This window comes from Oncorhynchus mykiss, chromosome 5 (genome assembly GCF_013265735.2).
Source record: "Oncorhynchus mykiss isolate Arlee chromosome 5, USDA_OmykA_1.1, whole genome shotgun sequence".
NCBI classification, from domain to species: Eukaryota; Metazoa; Chordata; class Actinopteri; order Salmoniformes; family Salmonidae; genus Oncorhynchus; species Oncorhynchus mykiss.
In genome coordinates this window covers 69,465,714-69,478,759 of record NC_048569.1, presented here as the reverse complement: position 1 = coordinate 69,478,759, position 13,046 = coordinate 69,465,714, and the positions used below count along the sequence as shown (strand labels likewise).

Genomic DNA, 13,046 nt, shown 5'->3' with positions numbered 1-13,046 from the left:
GCTAACCTTTGGTGTGGTTGAGCAGGTGGTTCTTGGTGAAGATGTTGATGACACTATGAGGGCTTCCCTTGGCCAGTTCCTCCCATGGGCCACGGCTGCTGTCCCGTTGCTGAGAGAGGGGGCTGAGCCCCGGGTACTTCTCTGCCTCTCTCTGGAAGTGAGAGATGGGCTGGAAGCCCTCCCGCTGGCCTGCACAGAAGTCCAGAGCCCCAAGACTCTCTGCCGGTTTTGGGACCCCCTTTATGTTGGTGAGGGGGCTCCCGTCGCCCTCCGACAGGCTGCATTCGCTCAGCAGTGGGCCCTCACTGATGGACTCACCACTGGAGTCATGGGTGATGGTCTTCCCTCCCTTCTCCTCCTCTGGCTCCTTATGGGAGCTGAGGCCTGGGGCTGTCTGGGGCCTGCTGCCTGGAGCAGAGGTCCTGTCTCTCTGCTCTCTGAAGCTGTGCAGGTTGCCCACCCCTGGGAGAGCTCCGTTGTATGTGCTCTGGCCAGCACTCAGCAGCCTCTGGATCCTCATGGACAGCTCGTCAGCAGCATCAGCTCTCTCTCTGACCGGTGGGCTCACAGGTTTGGCCCAGTGGCCGTCATCCGGAGGGGTCAGACCAGTCACATCCATGTCCCATGCACAGCTATAGTTGATCCCTGCGCCAGCCAGTTTCCTCGCTTCACTCTCTATGCGAGTGGACAGGGACGCAGCGGTGGCTTTCAGGGCCTCAATGCGGTTCATCTTGGTCTTGTTGCCAGCTCCATTGAGAGTAGAGTGCTGGGGCCTTGCTGGGGGGTTGGTTCCCCTCCCACCAGAGCTCCCTGCTGTTTCCGGGCCTAAGAGTGGGGAGAAGAGCTGGTCTGTGGGTGGAGCCAGAGCGGTGGAGGGTCTGACTGCAGAACTCAGGCGGTCTGGCTGCAGCCACGATGGAACTCCCAAGCCCAACTCATTCCTACAGGAAGGAGAGAGCGGAGGATTAGTATTCAAATATACTACACTTTTTAAAAGTGTATTGAAAAAAAGGGCTTGGAAACACTGGAAATATTGTTTTATGGACTCACAAAGTCCTTTAGTATATGGACTCAATGCATTTTAGTACTCAGCAATACTCTCTATAGGCTATGTCAAAGGTTTACAAGAATTTAAGACATCTAAATATGCATGCAGCCATTAAAATATGTGGTTTGTACAGTCTAACCCATGAGCTTCTGAGAACAACCTGTGTGTTCACTATACAAGCAAACATGTTCAGGGCCGAGGATCAAGTCAACAAAATTCCAAGAACTGCATAGCAACTCAAGAGCGTATGAACATTATGCAGATTACATACCGTAATGTTTACCCCACACAAGGACCAGACATACATTTACACAGAGTCATCTGATGTAACTGTTGAATCTAAAATAGCACTGGAAATTCCCTGTTTTAAAGTTAACCGAGCATACGCCACCATGTTTTGAAATGCTCCTACGAGTGGCCATGGAAACAGACAGTTTAGAAACAAACAATTCCTTATTGGCTCTGTTGCTTCGCTATGAGGAAGTACTATGGTTCTGTGCTTTGTTTTGGGCCTCTACACTAGCCAGTGCTAGTGGAAAAGGTTACATATATAATGACCTTGAGAGTGGAGGGGGCGGGGGCTCAGAAAGAGACAGGTCACTGCTGGAGGACGCACTCTGGGGTCTCTCCTGTCTCTTGTTCTCCTTGTCCGACTCCCCGGATGGCTGGTACAGGGACTTCTGCTATACGGGAACACACCACAAATAACTCATAGCTAGTTTCACTCACCACATGAGAGGTGTCATTTCCTACAGGCAACTTGAGGAGTTAAACTGAGGGTAATTCTACACGTTACTATTTCACATATTGGTCCCTTTACAAGACTAGAGCAGCTATGAATTGCATTTAACACACCAGCCATGCCATCCCCATTTTCACTAAAGCATGCCATGCGAGTAAGGGGACGGTGAGGGCTTCATCCCCATTACAACTAAAGATGCCTTTACCTGGTAAATGACTGTGGCAGATGCTGGCTGTGTCTGGGAAGGCAGAGGTTCCTCTCCTAGCTGAGCCTGTTCCAGAAGTAGTTTGGTGTAGGTCTCCTGCAGGCGTTTCTGTACTGGGCTTTCCGGTAGTGCAGGGCCCTTATTGGCTACCCCCTCTCTCTGCTTCCTGTACAGCTCCTGCAGACGTTGGCTCTTCCTTTCCGCCTCCTCCCTCTGAGCCCTCCGCTCCTCCACCTGACGTCTCTTGCGCTCCTCCTGTTGCCGGGCGATGTACTGGCGCACTGAGTCGGAGTCGTAGTGCCTCTTCCTGGGCGCTGGCTCTGAGGGCTCCGGCTTGTTGCGCTTGGCAGGGCTGGCACTTCGGGAGCCCCATAAGGAGGAGCCACCAGTCGTCCATGCTGTGGTTCTGGCCCTGGACTCTGAACCTCTCCTGGGATCCGCTGGACCTCGCTCCTCTGCTCTGCTCTTCAGCTGCAGGTCATCCAGGATGCCCCGGATATCTGCAGAGAGGTCGTCTGTGTTGGGGGCCCTGTCCTTGGCTGGGCCTGCAGACTGAAGGTTGGGATGGGTGATCCTGTCTCGGCTGCTGGGTCTGGACCGATGCTTCAGCTCCGGACGGTGGTCTGAATTTGACCGGGGAAGGGGTCCTGGAAAAGATTTGTGAAGACACAAAGGGTACTGATTGGTGACTTATATTATTGTTAATGGAAAGGAAAATGTTTTGAGTGCATGATTAGGTGGGAAATATTGGTCGCCATTAGGGCTGTCAAAATTAACATTTTTAACAGCATTGTTTTGTTTTTTAGGCCTTTAATCACATCTCCATTTTTTCTGAAAGTTTTGAGCAATAACTTTTATAGGGAAAACTTCAAAGTTCAACCATAAACACTTTCACATGTGTTTCTTTAAATAACAACAAACACTTAATTTGCACAGAAGTAGCTAGTTTGTTATGCTAACGTTAGCTAGCTTACAAAATGAGAATGTTTAGAATGCCAAGGCTGAAATCCTTTAGATTCAACTCTGATTCCATTTAGCAACTGTTTTTATTGTAGTCCTCAAGTCAAAAGATTTTAGCAAATTATCCCAATTCTAGTAGTAGCAACTTGTGACTAGTTAATGTTTATGAACACGGATAAGAAGTAGACATGGCCAGATGCATTAGCTGTATGATATGTTATGTGAACTCAGACCTGGCTGATCTGTTATTGTCTTAGAATAGTGGCAGTACATGCCTCACTCCAATTCACCCCTGTGTATTTGAGTCTAGCACAGGGACAACCACTGGAAACCAGACCGTGCTGACAGGGACAACCACTGGAAACCCGACCGTGCTGACAGGGACAACCACTGGAAACCAGACCGTGCTGACAGGGACAACCACTGGAAACCAGACCGTGCTGACAGGGACATCCACTGGAAACCAGACCGTGCTGACAGGGACATCCACTGGAAACCAGACCGTGCTGACAGGGACAACCACTGGAAACCAGACCCTGCTGACAGGGGCAACCACTGGAAACCAGACCGTGCTGACAGGGGCAACCACTGGAAACCAGACCGTGCTGACAGGGACATCCACTGGAAACCAGACCGTGCTGACAGGGACAACCACTGGAAACCAGACCGTGCTGACAGGGACAATCACTGGAAACCAGACCGTGCTGACAGGGACATCCACTGGAAACCAGACCGTGCTGACAGGGACAACCACTGGAAACCAGACCCTGCTGACAGGGGCAACCACTGGAAACCAGACCGTGCTGACAGGGGCAACCACTGGAAACCAGACCGTGCTGACAGGCACATCCACTGGAAACCAGACCGTGCTGACAGGGACAACCACTGGAAACCAGACCGTGCTGACAGGGACAATCACTGGAAACCAGACCGTACTGACAGGGACAACCACTGGAAACCAGACCGTGCTGACAGGGACAACCACTGGAAACCAGACCGTGCTGACAGGGACAACCACTGGAAACCAGACCGTGCTGACAGGGACAACCACTGGAAACCAGACCGTGCTGACAGGGACAATCACTGGAAACCAGACCGTGCTGACAGGGACAACCACTGGAAACCAGACCGTGCAGACAGGGACAACCACTGGAAACCAGACCCTGCTGACAGGGGCAACCACTGGAAACCAGACCCTGCTGACAGGGGCAACCACTGGAAACCAGACCGTGCTGACAGGGACATCCACTGGAAACCAGACCGTGCTGACAGGGACAACCACTGGAAACCAGACCGTGCTGACAGGGACAATCACTGGAAACCAGACCGTGCTGACAGGGACAATCACTGGAAACCAGACCGTACTGACAGGGACAACCACTGGAAACCAGACCGTGCTGACAGGGACAACCACTGGAAACCAGACCGTGCTGACAGGGACAACCACTGGAAACCAGACCGTGCTGACAGGGACAACCACTGGAAACCAGACCGTGCTGACAGGGACAATCACTGGAAACCAGACCGTGCTGACAGGGACAACCACTGGAAACCAGACCGTGCAGACAGGGACAACCACTGGAAACCAGACCCTGCTGACAGGGGCAACCACTGGAAACCAGACCCTGCTGACAGGGGCAACCACTGGAAACCAGACCCTGCTGACAGGGGCAACCACTGGAAACCAGACCGTGCTGACAGGGACATCCACTGGAAACCAGACCGTGCTGACAGGGACAACCACTGGAAACCAGACCGTGCTGACAGGGACAATCACTGGAAACCAGACCGTGCTGACAGGGACAATCACTGGAAACCAGACCGTGCTGACAGGGACAACCACTGGAAACCAGACCGTGCTGACAGGGACAACCACTGGAAACCAGACCGTGCTGACAGGGACAACCACTGGAAACCAGACCGTGCTGACAGGGACAATCACTGGAAACCAGACCGTGCTGACAGGGACAACCACTGGAAACCAGACCGTGCAGACAGGGACAACCACTGGAAACCAGACCCTGCTGACAGGGGCAACCACTGGAAACCAGACCCTGCTGACAGGGGCAACCACTGGAAACCAGACCGTGCTGACAGGGACATCCACTGGAAACCAGACCGTGCTGACAGGGACAACCACTGGAAACCAGACCGTGCTGACAGGGACAATCACTGGAAACCAGACCGTGCTGACAGGGACAATCACTGGAAACCAGACCGTACTGACAGGGACAACCACTGGAAACCAGACCGTGCTGACAGGGACAACCACTGGAAACCAGACCGTGCTGACAGGGACAACCACTGGAAACCAGACCGTGCTGACAGGGACAACCACTGGAAACCAGACCGTGCTGACAGGGACAACCACTGGAAACCAGACCGTGCTGACAGGGACAACCACTGGAAACCAGACCGTGCTGACAGGGACAACCACTGGAAACCAGACCGTGCTGACAGGGACAACCACTGGAAACCAGACCGTGCTGACAGGGACAACCACTGGAAACCAGACCGTGCTGAATTGTGCAGTCAGTCAGAAACAGTGAGTCAATCGTAATTAATTCCGGTCACTGACAGCCAATGTTTGCTAATGTGCCTGTGTGCTGGAAGAGACGACAACCCCTTTATTTATTGATATTTCTTTAGCCATGCCGACTGTCTGTCGCAGGGCACTGTATGCCTTTTAACATGAAATCAACACTAAAAAACATGAACACCACATATACTGTAACAATATCCACTACTAACACGATTGCTTTGTCACACATTTTTTGTTTTGCCAGACCACCAACTGCTGTCTGGTTTTCATAGTGCTGACAAATAAAGTTAGATTTGATTTGCCTGTAAATGTAGTGGAGGGGGATGAGCGAGATGGGTGAGGGGTGTAGGCGAGGTGGAACGAAGAGGGGGTGGAGGAGAGGGGAGGGGTTGGAGGAGAGGGGGGGGAGGCCAAGCACAGCAGAGAGGAGTGAGGGTAGGTTGCAAGTCTCAAATCCCACCTGTCCTGGCCAGTCTGTCTGTGGGCTCTGGCCTTTGCTCTCGAGGCAGACGTGGAGCGGGACCCAGTACCATCTTCACCATCTTCTGGCCCTCCCGCCATGACGTGGTGCTGATCACTGCAGCAACAGCGAAGACGGAAAGAAAACACACAGAAGGTCATAATCAGTGTTGAGTTCTGCAGTAATGACTTACGTTAGGATAGTTTCTCAGACGGCCAAGATATACAACTTAAATGAATCACATAAAACCCTTTGAAGTGCAAGGATCTTCATGTCCCCAAAAGAGAGACAAAAACATGATTTCTCTCTCTACTTTGAACGTCTTTGGAGATGAATTATTTTAGAGCGGCATCATCAAATTTAATGAGTTTGGCTCAATTATGCACCATCTGAAATCAACTTAGAACATTTAAAGACCAGCAGCTGTTTCTGTTTTGTAAAGGAACTTGATCACAGATTTCAGAGGGCTATTTTTAGTGAGCGGACTGGGAGCAGAGGCCAGCAGCAGGGTAGAAGGGGAGGATAGCTGGGTGACAGGATAAGACTAGGTTATACCACATTCATCTCCCTTTCAACTGCACTGGGAAGTAGAGAGAGATGTTTGTTTATTTTCACTTTTGTACATCATTACTGTATCAATACTGTATATAGACTTAATGACATTTGAAATGTCTTTTCTTTTGGAGCTTTTGTGAGTGTAATGTTAACTGTACATTTTTTATTTCACTTTTGTTTATTATCTATTTCACTATCTTTGGCAATGTAAACATCAGTTTCCCATGCCAATAAAGGCCCTTAAATGAAATTGAGAGACTGGTATGGGCCCTGTTAAAGGGTGTCTGTTCTCAGCTGTAAGAGCTGGTATGGCGAGCATCTGCATTCCAGATAGTGTGCCTCTAAGCCGCTGCTTGCTTGCAATCAGCATGCGATACATTCTGGACATATCTTTGAAGATAAGAGAGACTAAATGCTGGCACTCACACACAAACAGAGGGGCCTGTTGACTAGCACACAGTTAAGAGAGGCCTTCTGTGGTACGGGCCTGCCAAATGTATTCACTGTGATACGCCTGCTCTGGTTCAGTGTGCATACTGCACAGTAACTGATGAACCAAAATAAATGTGATTTGTAGTCTCCTACTGAGGGGGATTCCCCTTTGTGAAAGACCCCTTGACTTCACAATGATTATTAATGAGTATTATCACCTAACCTACACACAATATTGAAGTAAGTTTGACATCTTCTATTGAATTCATAGACCCAGGATGAGTAAGCACTACTGGGGGGGGATTGAAAGAAAGAAAGAGAAAGATGAAAAAGATCCAACCTGGCTTGGTCTTTGGGTCAGGAACAGGAGCTGATTGATGGACTTTCCTCACAGGCTTGGACGGCTTCCTCTCCTTAGCCTTCTCTGTGGGCCGCTGCTGGGGCTTGGTACTGTCTAAAATGGGGAGAAATGAGATGACATGACAGTCTGAGCACCACAGAGTGGAAATGAACAGAACTATCAAATTACAAAAAGCAGCCCAAAAAAAAATCTGAATGCAAAACAAAGCTATTGAATAGGAAGCTGGTGGACTGTGTCAGTGTAAATGAAGAAGCTGAGCGCTTTGGCTCCTACACTTGGGTGGAAGCCCAGGAATCAGCAGAGCGCCAGAGAGGACAAAGAAAAGAGACTTTGAGAGAAGAAAAATCTTCAAGTAGTCATACAAAACTATGGGAAATGAGCCGTGTTGCAGTTGTGGCAAAATGCAAGGAAGGTCTGCTGCAGCGAAAACCTCAACGCAGTCATCAAGTTTTCCTAAATTTAAAAAAGAGAACACGCAGATTTCTTTGGTGGTATTTCTAACTCAGCATTATCCTCGTATCAAAAAGGACAGTAACATTATTTCTTAAAGGAAACAGTTGATTGGGATAGGTCAAATAGGTCTCAGTCCTCCTGAAAGTACTGGTGCGTATCTAATGCCATCTAATCTCCAGGGCAGTTTGAAAAAGGAGAGCAGCATTTATGCAAAGGAGCTTGAAACAGGACTGTCACATTTATAGCCTATTATGAAACAGGACAATCAACTACACTGTCCATTTGATCTCAACAGCCCATCGACTCTATTGAACATCGATGAGTTGGCAGTTCATCTCAAAAGTGCATTGAGTCACATCCTACAACTCTGTACTACAGGGATTATTATGTAGCATATAATAGTGTGTGTTCTGTGATCTGACATCTACTGCTCGGTGCCCACCTGAGAGCTGGCGAGACAGGTCTCTGTAGATCTCTCTGCTCAGGTTGTGGAACTCCTCCTCTCGCCACACTTTCCCATCAGGAGTGCGGATCTTTGTCTCACTACTGCTGAAACCTGATATGGGATTGGGTTACATAAGATTCGGTTTGAAGGCATTTTGTAATGCTATTTTTACATCCAGTGTAACTGCATCTCTCCAGTGGACCTTACCTTTGTATACAGGTGCCGGAGGTGCGGCTGCCACTTTGCGCACTTTAGCTGTGGGTGCGGTGGTTTTCTCCACAGCTCCAGCGATGCCCACTGTCTGATCCAGGTACCCCAGCAACCCGTCTCTCTCTGCAGCCTCCTCCAGGTGCTCTCTCTGCCTGCGGATCCGCTCCTTCAGCTTCTCCAGCTTGTCATCCGGCTGCCTTCGCCTTAAGTTTTCCAGCCGCTGGGAGGCTGAGCCAGGACTGGAGGACGAAGAGTTCTCTGCTGAGGGTGGTGCCAGGCACTCCAGGGTGTGTGCTTTGGGCCTGTCCTCCGGGCCCTCCTCCCTGTGAGGGTCTCTGGCTGCAGTAGCGTGGCTTGGGGGACGCAGGGTGTCCAGCGCGGGCCGGTCGTTGAGGTAGCGCACCACGGTGCTGTCCAGAGCAGACGAGTGTGTGCTGTCCAGGTCTCGGCGGGTTTGCTGGTCTCGGGTGTCGCTCTGGTAGACCAGCTGGCTGAGACGGAAGTCCGGGGGAGGGGGGTTAGCCACCTCCGACTGCAGACTGTGGGCCTCCAGCTGGGAGGAGGTCAGGGGTGGTGGAGTCGCTTCCCTGGGGGGAGCAGGATGATTAGAGCAGAAACAAATTGGCTAGTTGCTATTTACAAAAACCTCAGAAAACAAGCTACTCGAGTGGGAGGTGTCAAGATCATATGGCTTTGAATAGCATCCTTTTATGTGCAAAGACTTACACATGTAGATGTGGCGGTTATTAGTATAAAAGGACTATTTTAAAGTAGCCACTTAACAACCATCCTCTGACAGCAGGCCTTATAGGATTACAGAAAGGGACTGAAAAAACAACCTTTTGTCCTGTATCATAGCACAACCTCCACTCAGTCACAGCAAACATGAGTAAATACAGTAGAAACGCACTTCTGATTTAAAAAAAAAACATCTCATAAAAATCTGAGTGTTTTAACAATGCATACCTATAGGAAGCCAGAGGCTCCTTGAACTCCACACAGTTGTTCCTACGGACATTGCTGTCCTGCGTGGTGTTCCTCAGGGGGCTGCGGGAGCTCTTGTCTGGGCTGCGGGAGGTCTTGTCTGGGCTGCGACGACTTCTTGTGCTGGACTTGGAGGTTCCACCTGCCTGAGAGCAGTCCTCTGTGCGCCGCCCATCTGAGTCAGGAGAGATAGGGTTAGATCCCTGCAAACTAACCTTGCAATGCAAAATTAATTACACTTGTATCTGCAAAGTAATGATGATGCCTGCTGCTGCTGCCAAGTCCAGTTCGAGGGAGAACCTTGTTCTATAAATAGTAACCATGGCTTCCAAGGATTAGCTATCCCATTGGGTGCCTCACCCCTGCGGCTGACTTTCCTTGTGGCGCCCCCAGAGCTTTTCTTTGTATCCATGATGGATTCCAGCAGAACCCCAGAGCCAGGAGCTGCCTCCAGGCGGTTCTCAATGTGCCGCAACTGCAAGGAAAACAAGAGCGCCTGCCTCAGATACACAATGTAGAACAAAAACTCACTTCAGAGTCCAGACAGACATCACAAATACCACAGGCCATGAGTCATTACATTAAGGGTGTCTCCCCTCAGAGAGAAACAGTAAAATCAGACAATGTAAATATTGGTTTACTTACAGCAGCTTTGGTCTGATTCAGACTTGTCCATGCAGCTGACAGCTCTGAGTGGAGAAAGGCATTTCAGTGAAAAGAAACACAGGGCTAAAGAAAAAAGGCAACACAAAAAGGTAAACAACGTCTTTGCAGCCCCATAGACACCACAGAAGGCTGCTGAGGGGAGGACGGATTATATTAATGTCCAGAACAGAACAAATGGAACGGCACCTGGAATCCATGTGTTTGATACCATTCAACTCCAGTCATTAAAACGAGCCCGTTCTCCCCAATTAAGCTAACACCAACCTGCTGTGATAGACACATTTGAGGTGACATGGAGGGGTATCCCAAGCCCTTATTACTTCAGTGTGCCAGACAGTAGGATGTTGCACTGATATAAAAAGGATAATAATAGCATAAGAGACATTAAGAAGCTGACCTCTCCCGTTATCCTGCCCAGTAGGCTGCGCCAGGGGAGTCAGGTGTGGCTCACTCCGCTTGGAGCTCCACATCACACCTTCAATTGGAATAGTAGAGGACAGCAAAGAAGTAAGGAAATATACTTGATAACACTTCACCAAGACAATCACCTGATCAATAAATACAGTTTACTGAGTAGCTGTAAATTAGAAAAAGGAATGTAATGTCAGCAGCAGTATTTTTATGCTGCCATCTACCTCGGAAAACAGAGTACACAGAATACAAACTGCCTCAGCAGAAACACTGAAGCCAAACACAACATTAAAGATAGTGGCAGGCAGATAATCCAAGTGACTGGGACAAGCACCTCTATGTGCAGTGGGTCAAAACAGGAAGAATTATACATATATATGGTTGTCTAGGAAATGGACTTTCATGACAGACTGCTAACTCAAGAGAGGTTGCACTACCATTTAAAACCGGTCCTACAGCAAATAACTAACATGGTTTATGTTTACGAGTGGCACAGCGGTCTAAAGCGTCACTACAGTCCCTGGTTCGAATCCAGACTGTATCACATCCGGCCGTGATTAGGAGTCCCATAGGGCTGCACACAATCAATGCCTGTCCCTCTCCCAGTGTTAAGATGTTGTTAAATAAACCAATAATGGTCCCTTTACCTAGATGTGTTCAAATTAGAAAAAAACAGGACATTCTGGCATCTCATATGTCACACTTCATGCATTCCTCTCATGTCAAGACAGTTTACTCATAAACAACACATAACACTTCCTTGAAGGTGGTCAGTTCAGGCTAGCATGAATGACTATTGCAAATGCTATGGTTACATTCAAGATCTAGTCTACTCCCCATACACTCCTCTATACACTCATACACGCTACCACTTTTTACAGTCTCTCTGCCAACTGAAAGTGACAGACACAAATCAACGTGTTTAATAAAATATGAGATCTGCAACAACAATTCGTTCACTACATACAATGCAAATGATCAGGCATTGTAGGCAAAAACAAATACTTTAAATGCAACAACTTTGTAATAAAAGTGTAATAACTGGGCACACAACGTTAGCTATAGTTTGTGTTTTTACGTTTCAAAAGCCATTATTCATCGTTTCCTTAAATTGTGTATTATTCTAGCTAGCTACCTGTCTCTAATAGAAAAACTAAGGTAAGGCTGCCAACACAAAAGTTAAATCAACTTAGGCTGCATTCTGTATAGAATTATTCACATAAACATGACTGTCCAGTTGTCCACATTGAAGCACAACATCGGTCACTTGCAAGTAGCTAACGTTAGTTAGCTAGTTGTCTCAATGTCTAGATGAGAGACTGAATCAATCAAGAAAAGCTGATTCCGCAGTGAAGCTGGCTACAGTAGTTAACTAGTTAGGTAAAATTGTTAGCTAGCTAACGTTAGTTACCTAGGTAACTAAGGATTTGCCGACGGGGGATTTACACCACACATTGTATTGAAAACTAGCTAGCTACTACTAGTATCTATGTATATTAATAAAACTATCTTCAGTATGATTGTTCTTCTGTGGGTAATCGACATTAGCTAAATAGCCAACTTTGTAGCTAGCTATAAGGCTAAAGTTAGTTTGGGGCTTAGTTTAAAGGCAATTTTGCACAACTTAAAAAAGATGCCAATCGTGTACACATACCGGTACGAGTGACGCTCCAATCTAGATGTCCATGGCTAGTGATGCTAGCTAGCTAGCTAGCTAATTTGTTGATGGTCAGAAAATCCTACTTTTACAAAACCCCAGGCCGCTGCTACTGTAGCTAGGCTACTGTCAGATTTTAGCCAGCTAGCTTGTTAGCATCAACCATATAACTTATTTCCAGAGGTCTGTCGCCTGTTATTAAAGCCTCAGTATTGGAGAGTTTGGTTTAAGGCTTCTATTAATAATTAGCCACCCGCGTTTCAGGTTGTCTTTTCCCGGGTTACAGTGTTGATATTCCCCGTCCGTTACGTTGACTGTCCGCCATTGACAAAATAACTATAGGAAACTGGTGCCGCAGAACCTCGCGGGAGGTGGAAGCGTGATTTCACAACACGAGACTGCGTTCAAGTTCGAGTCGGAACGAAGAGTGCGTTCGTAAATGCACTCTGGTTATCTACTACGTTTCAGAGTATTCTCGTCAGAGTGTGCAAGAGCGCAGAATAGCTGATTAATCTACTAACGCTCAATACCCGTTGAATATGGCCGGTGTCAGTAAACGTCGGCAAAGAAGCATAATTAAATTGTTGCCAGCAGCATAGTTACAGTCACCAACGCTCTGGATAACATGAAAACAGCTTTTACCAGCTCTGCTAGGGCGAGTAAAATGGTCAGTGAGGCGTTCTCTCATTTGTGTCTGGAAGTAAGTAGCAAGCTAGCCAACGTCAGCCAGTTAGTTAGCTTGGGTGCTTGACTGCCGTGAGGTCTTTACGCTCGGATCAACCCAACTCCTTGGCCAGAGCGTCCAGTGTGTGCTCTGAATTTACGAACGCCCAGAGCGCACACTGGCACTCCAGATTGAATTTACGAACACACCCTAAGAAACTCTGACATTACCGACATGCTAACGCGTCGTAT

The 13,046-nt window shown here is 48.3% G+C and overlaps 1 protein-coding gene across 4 annotated transcripts in view; it reads right to left on the bottom strand.

Moving 5' to 3' along the window:
- Window positions 1-12,489, bottom strand: part of LOC110524443 (centrosome-associated protein 350) — a 38,738-nt gene extending 26,249 nt beyond the window's left edge. For 3 of the 4 annotated variants that reach the window (XM_021604077.2, XM_021604080.2, XM_021604078.2), the window contains exons 1-12: window positions 12,129-12,489; window positions 10,461-10,538; window positions 10,043-10,086; window positions 9,758-9,872; window positions 9,380-9,572; window positions 8,411-9,000; window positions 8,201-8,314; window positions 7,285-7,398; window positions 5,958-6,074; window positions 1,996-2,642; window positions 1,607-1,731; window positions 7-941 (exon numbers count right to left, since the gene is read on the bottom strand). In XM_021604077.2, the coding sequence (XP_021459752.2) occupies window positions 7-941; window positions 1,607-1,731; window positions 1,996-2,642; window positions 5,958-6,074; window positions 7,285-7,398; window positions 8,201-8,314; window positions 8,411-9,000; window positions 9,380-9,572; window positions 9,758-9,872; window positions 10,043-10,086; window positions 10,461-10,533 (3,067 nt within the window). In that variant the 5' untranslated portion in view covers window positions 10,534-10,538; window positions 12,129-12,489. The remainder of the gene's footprint in view (window positions 1-6; window positions 942-1,606; window positions 1,732-1,995; window positions 2,643-5,957; window positions 6,075-7,284; window positions 7,399-8,200; window positions 8,315-8,410; window positions 9,001-9,379; window positions 9,573-9,757; window positions 9,873-10,042; window positions 10,087-10,460; window positions 10,539-12,128) is intronic. The other variant, XM_021604079.2, reaches the window with a different exon arrangement.
- Window positions 12,490-13,046: the final 557 nt, after the last annotated feature.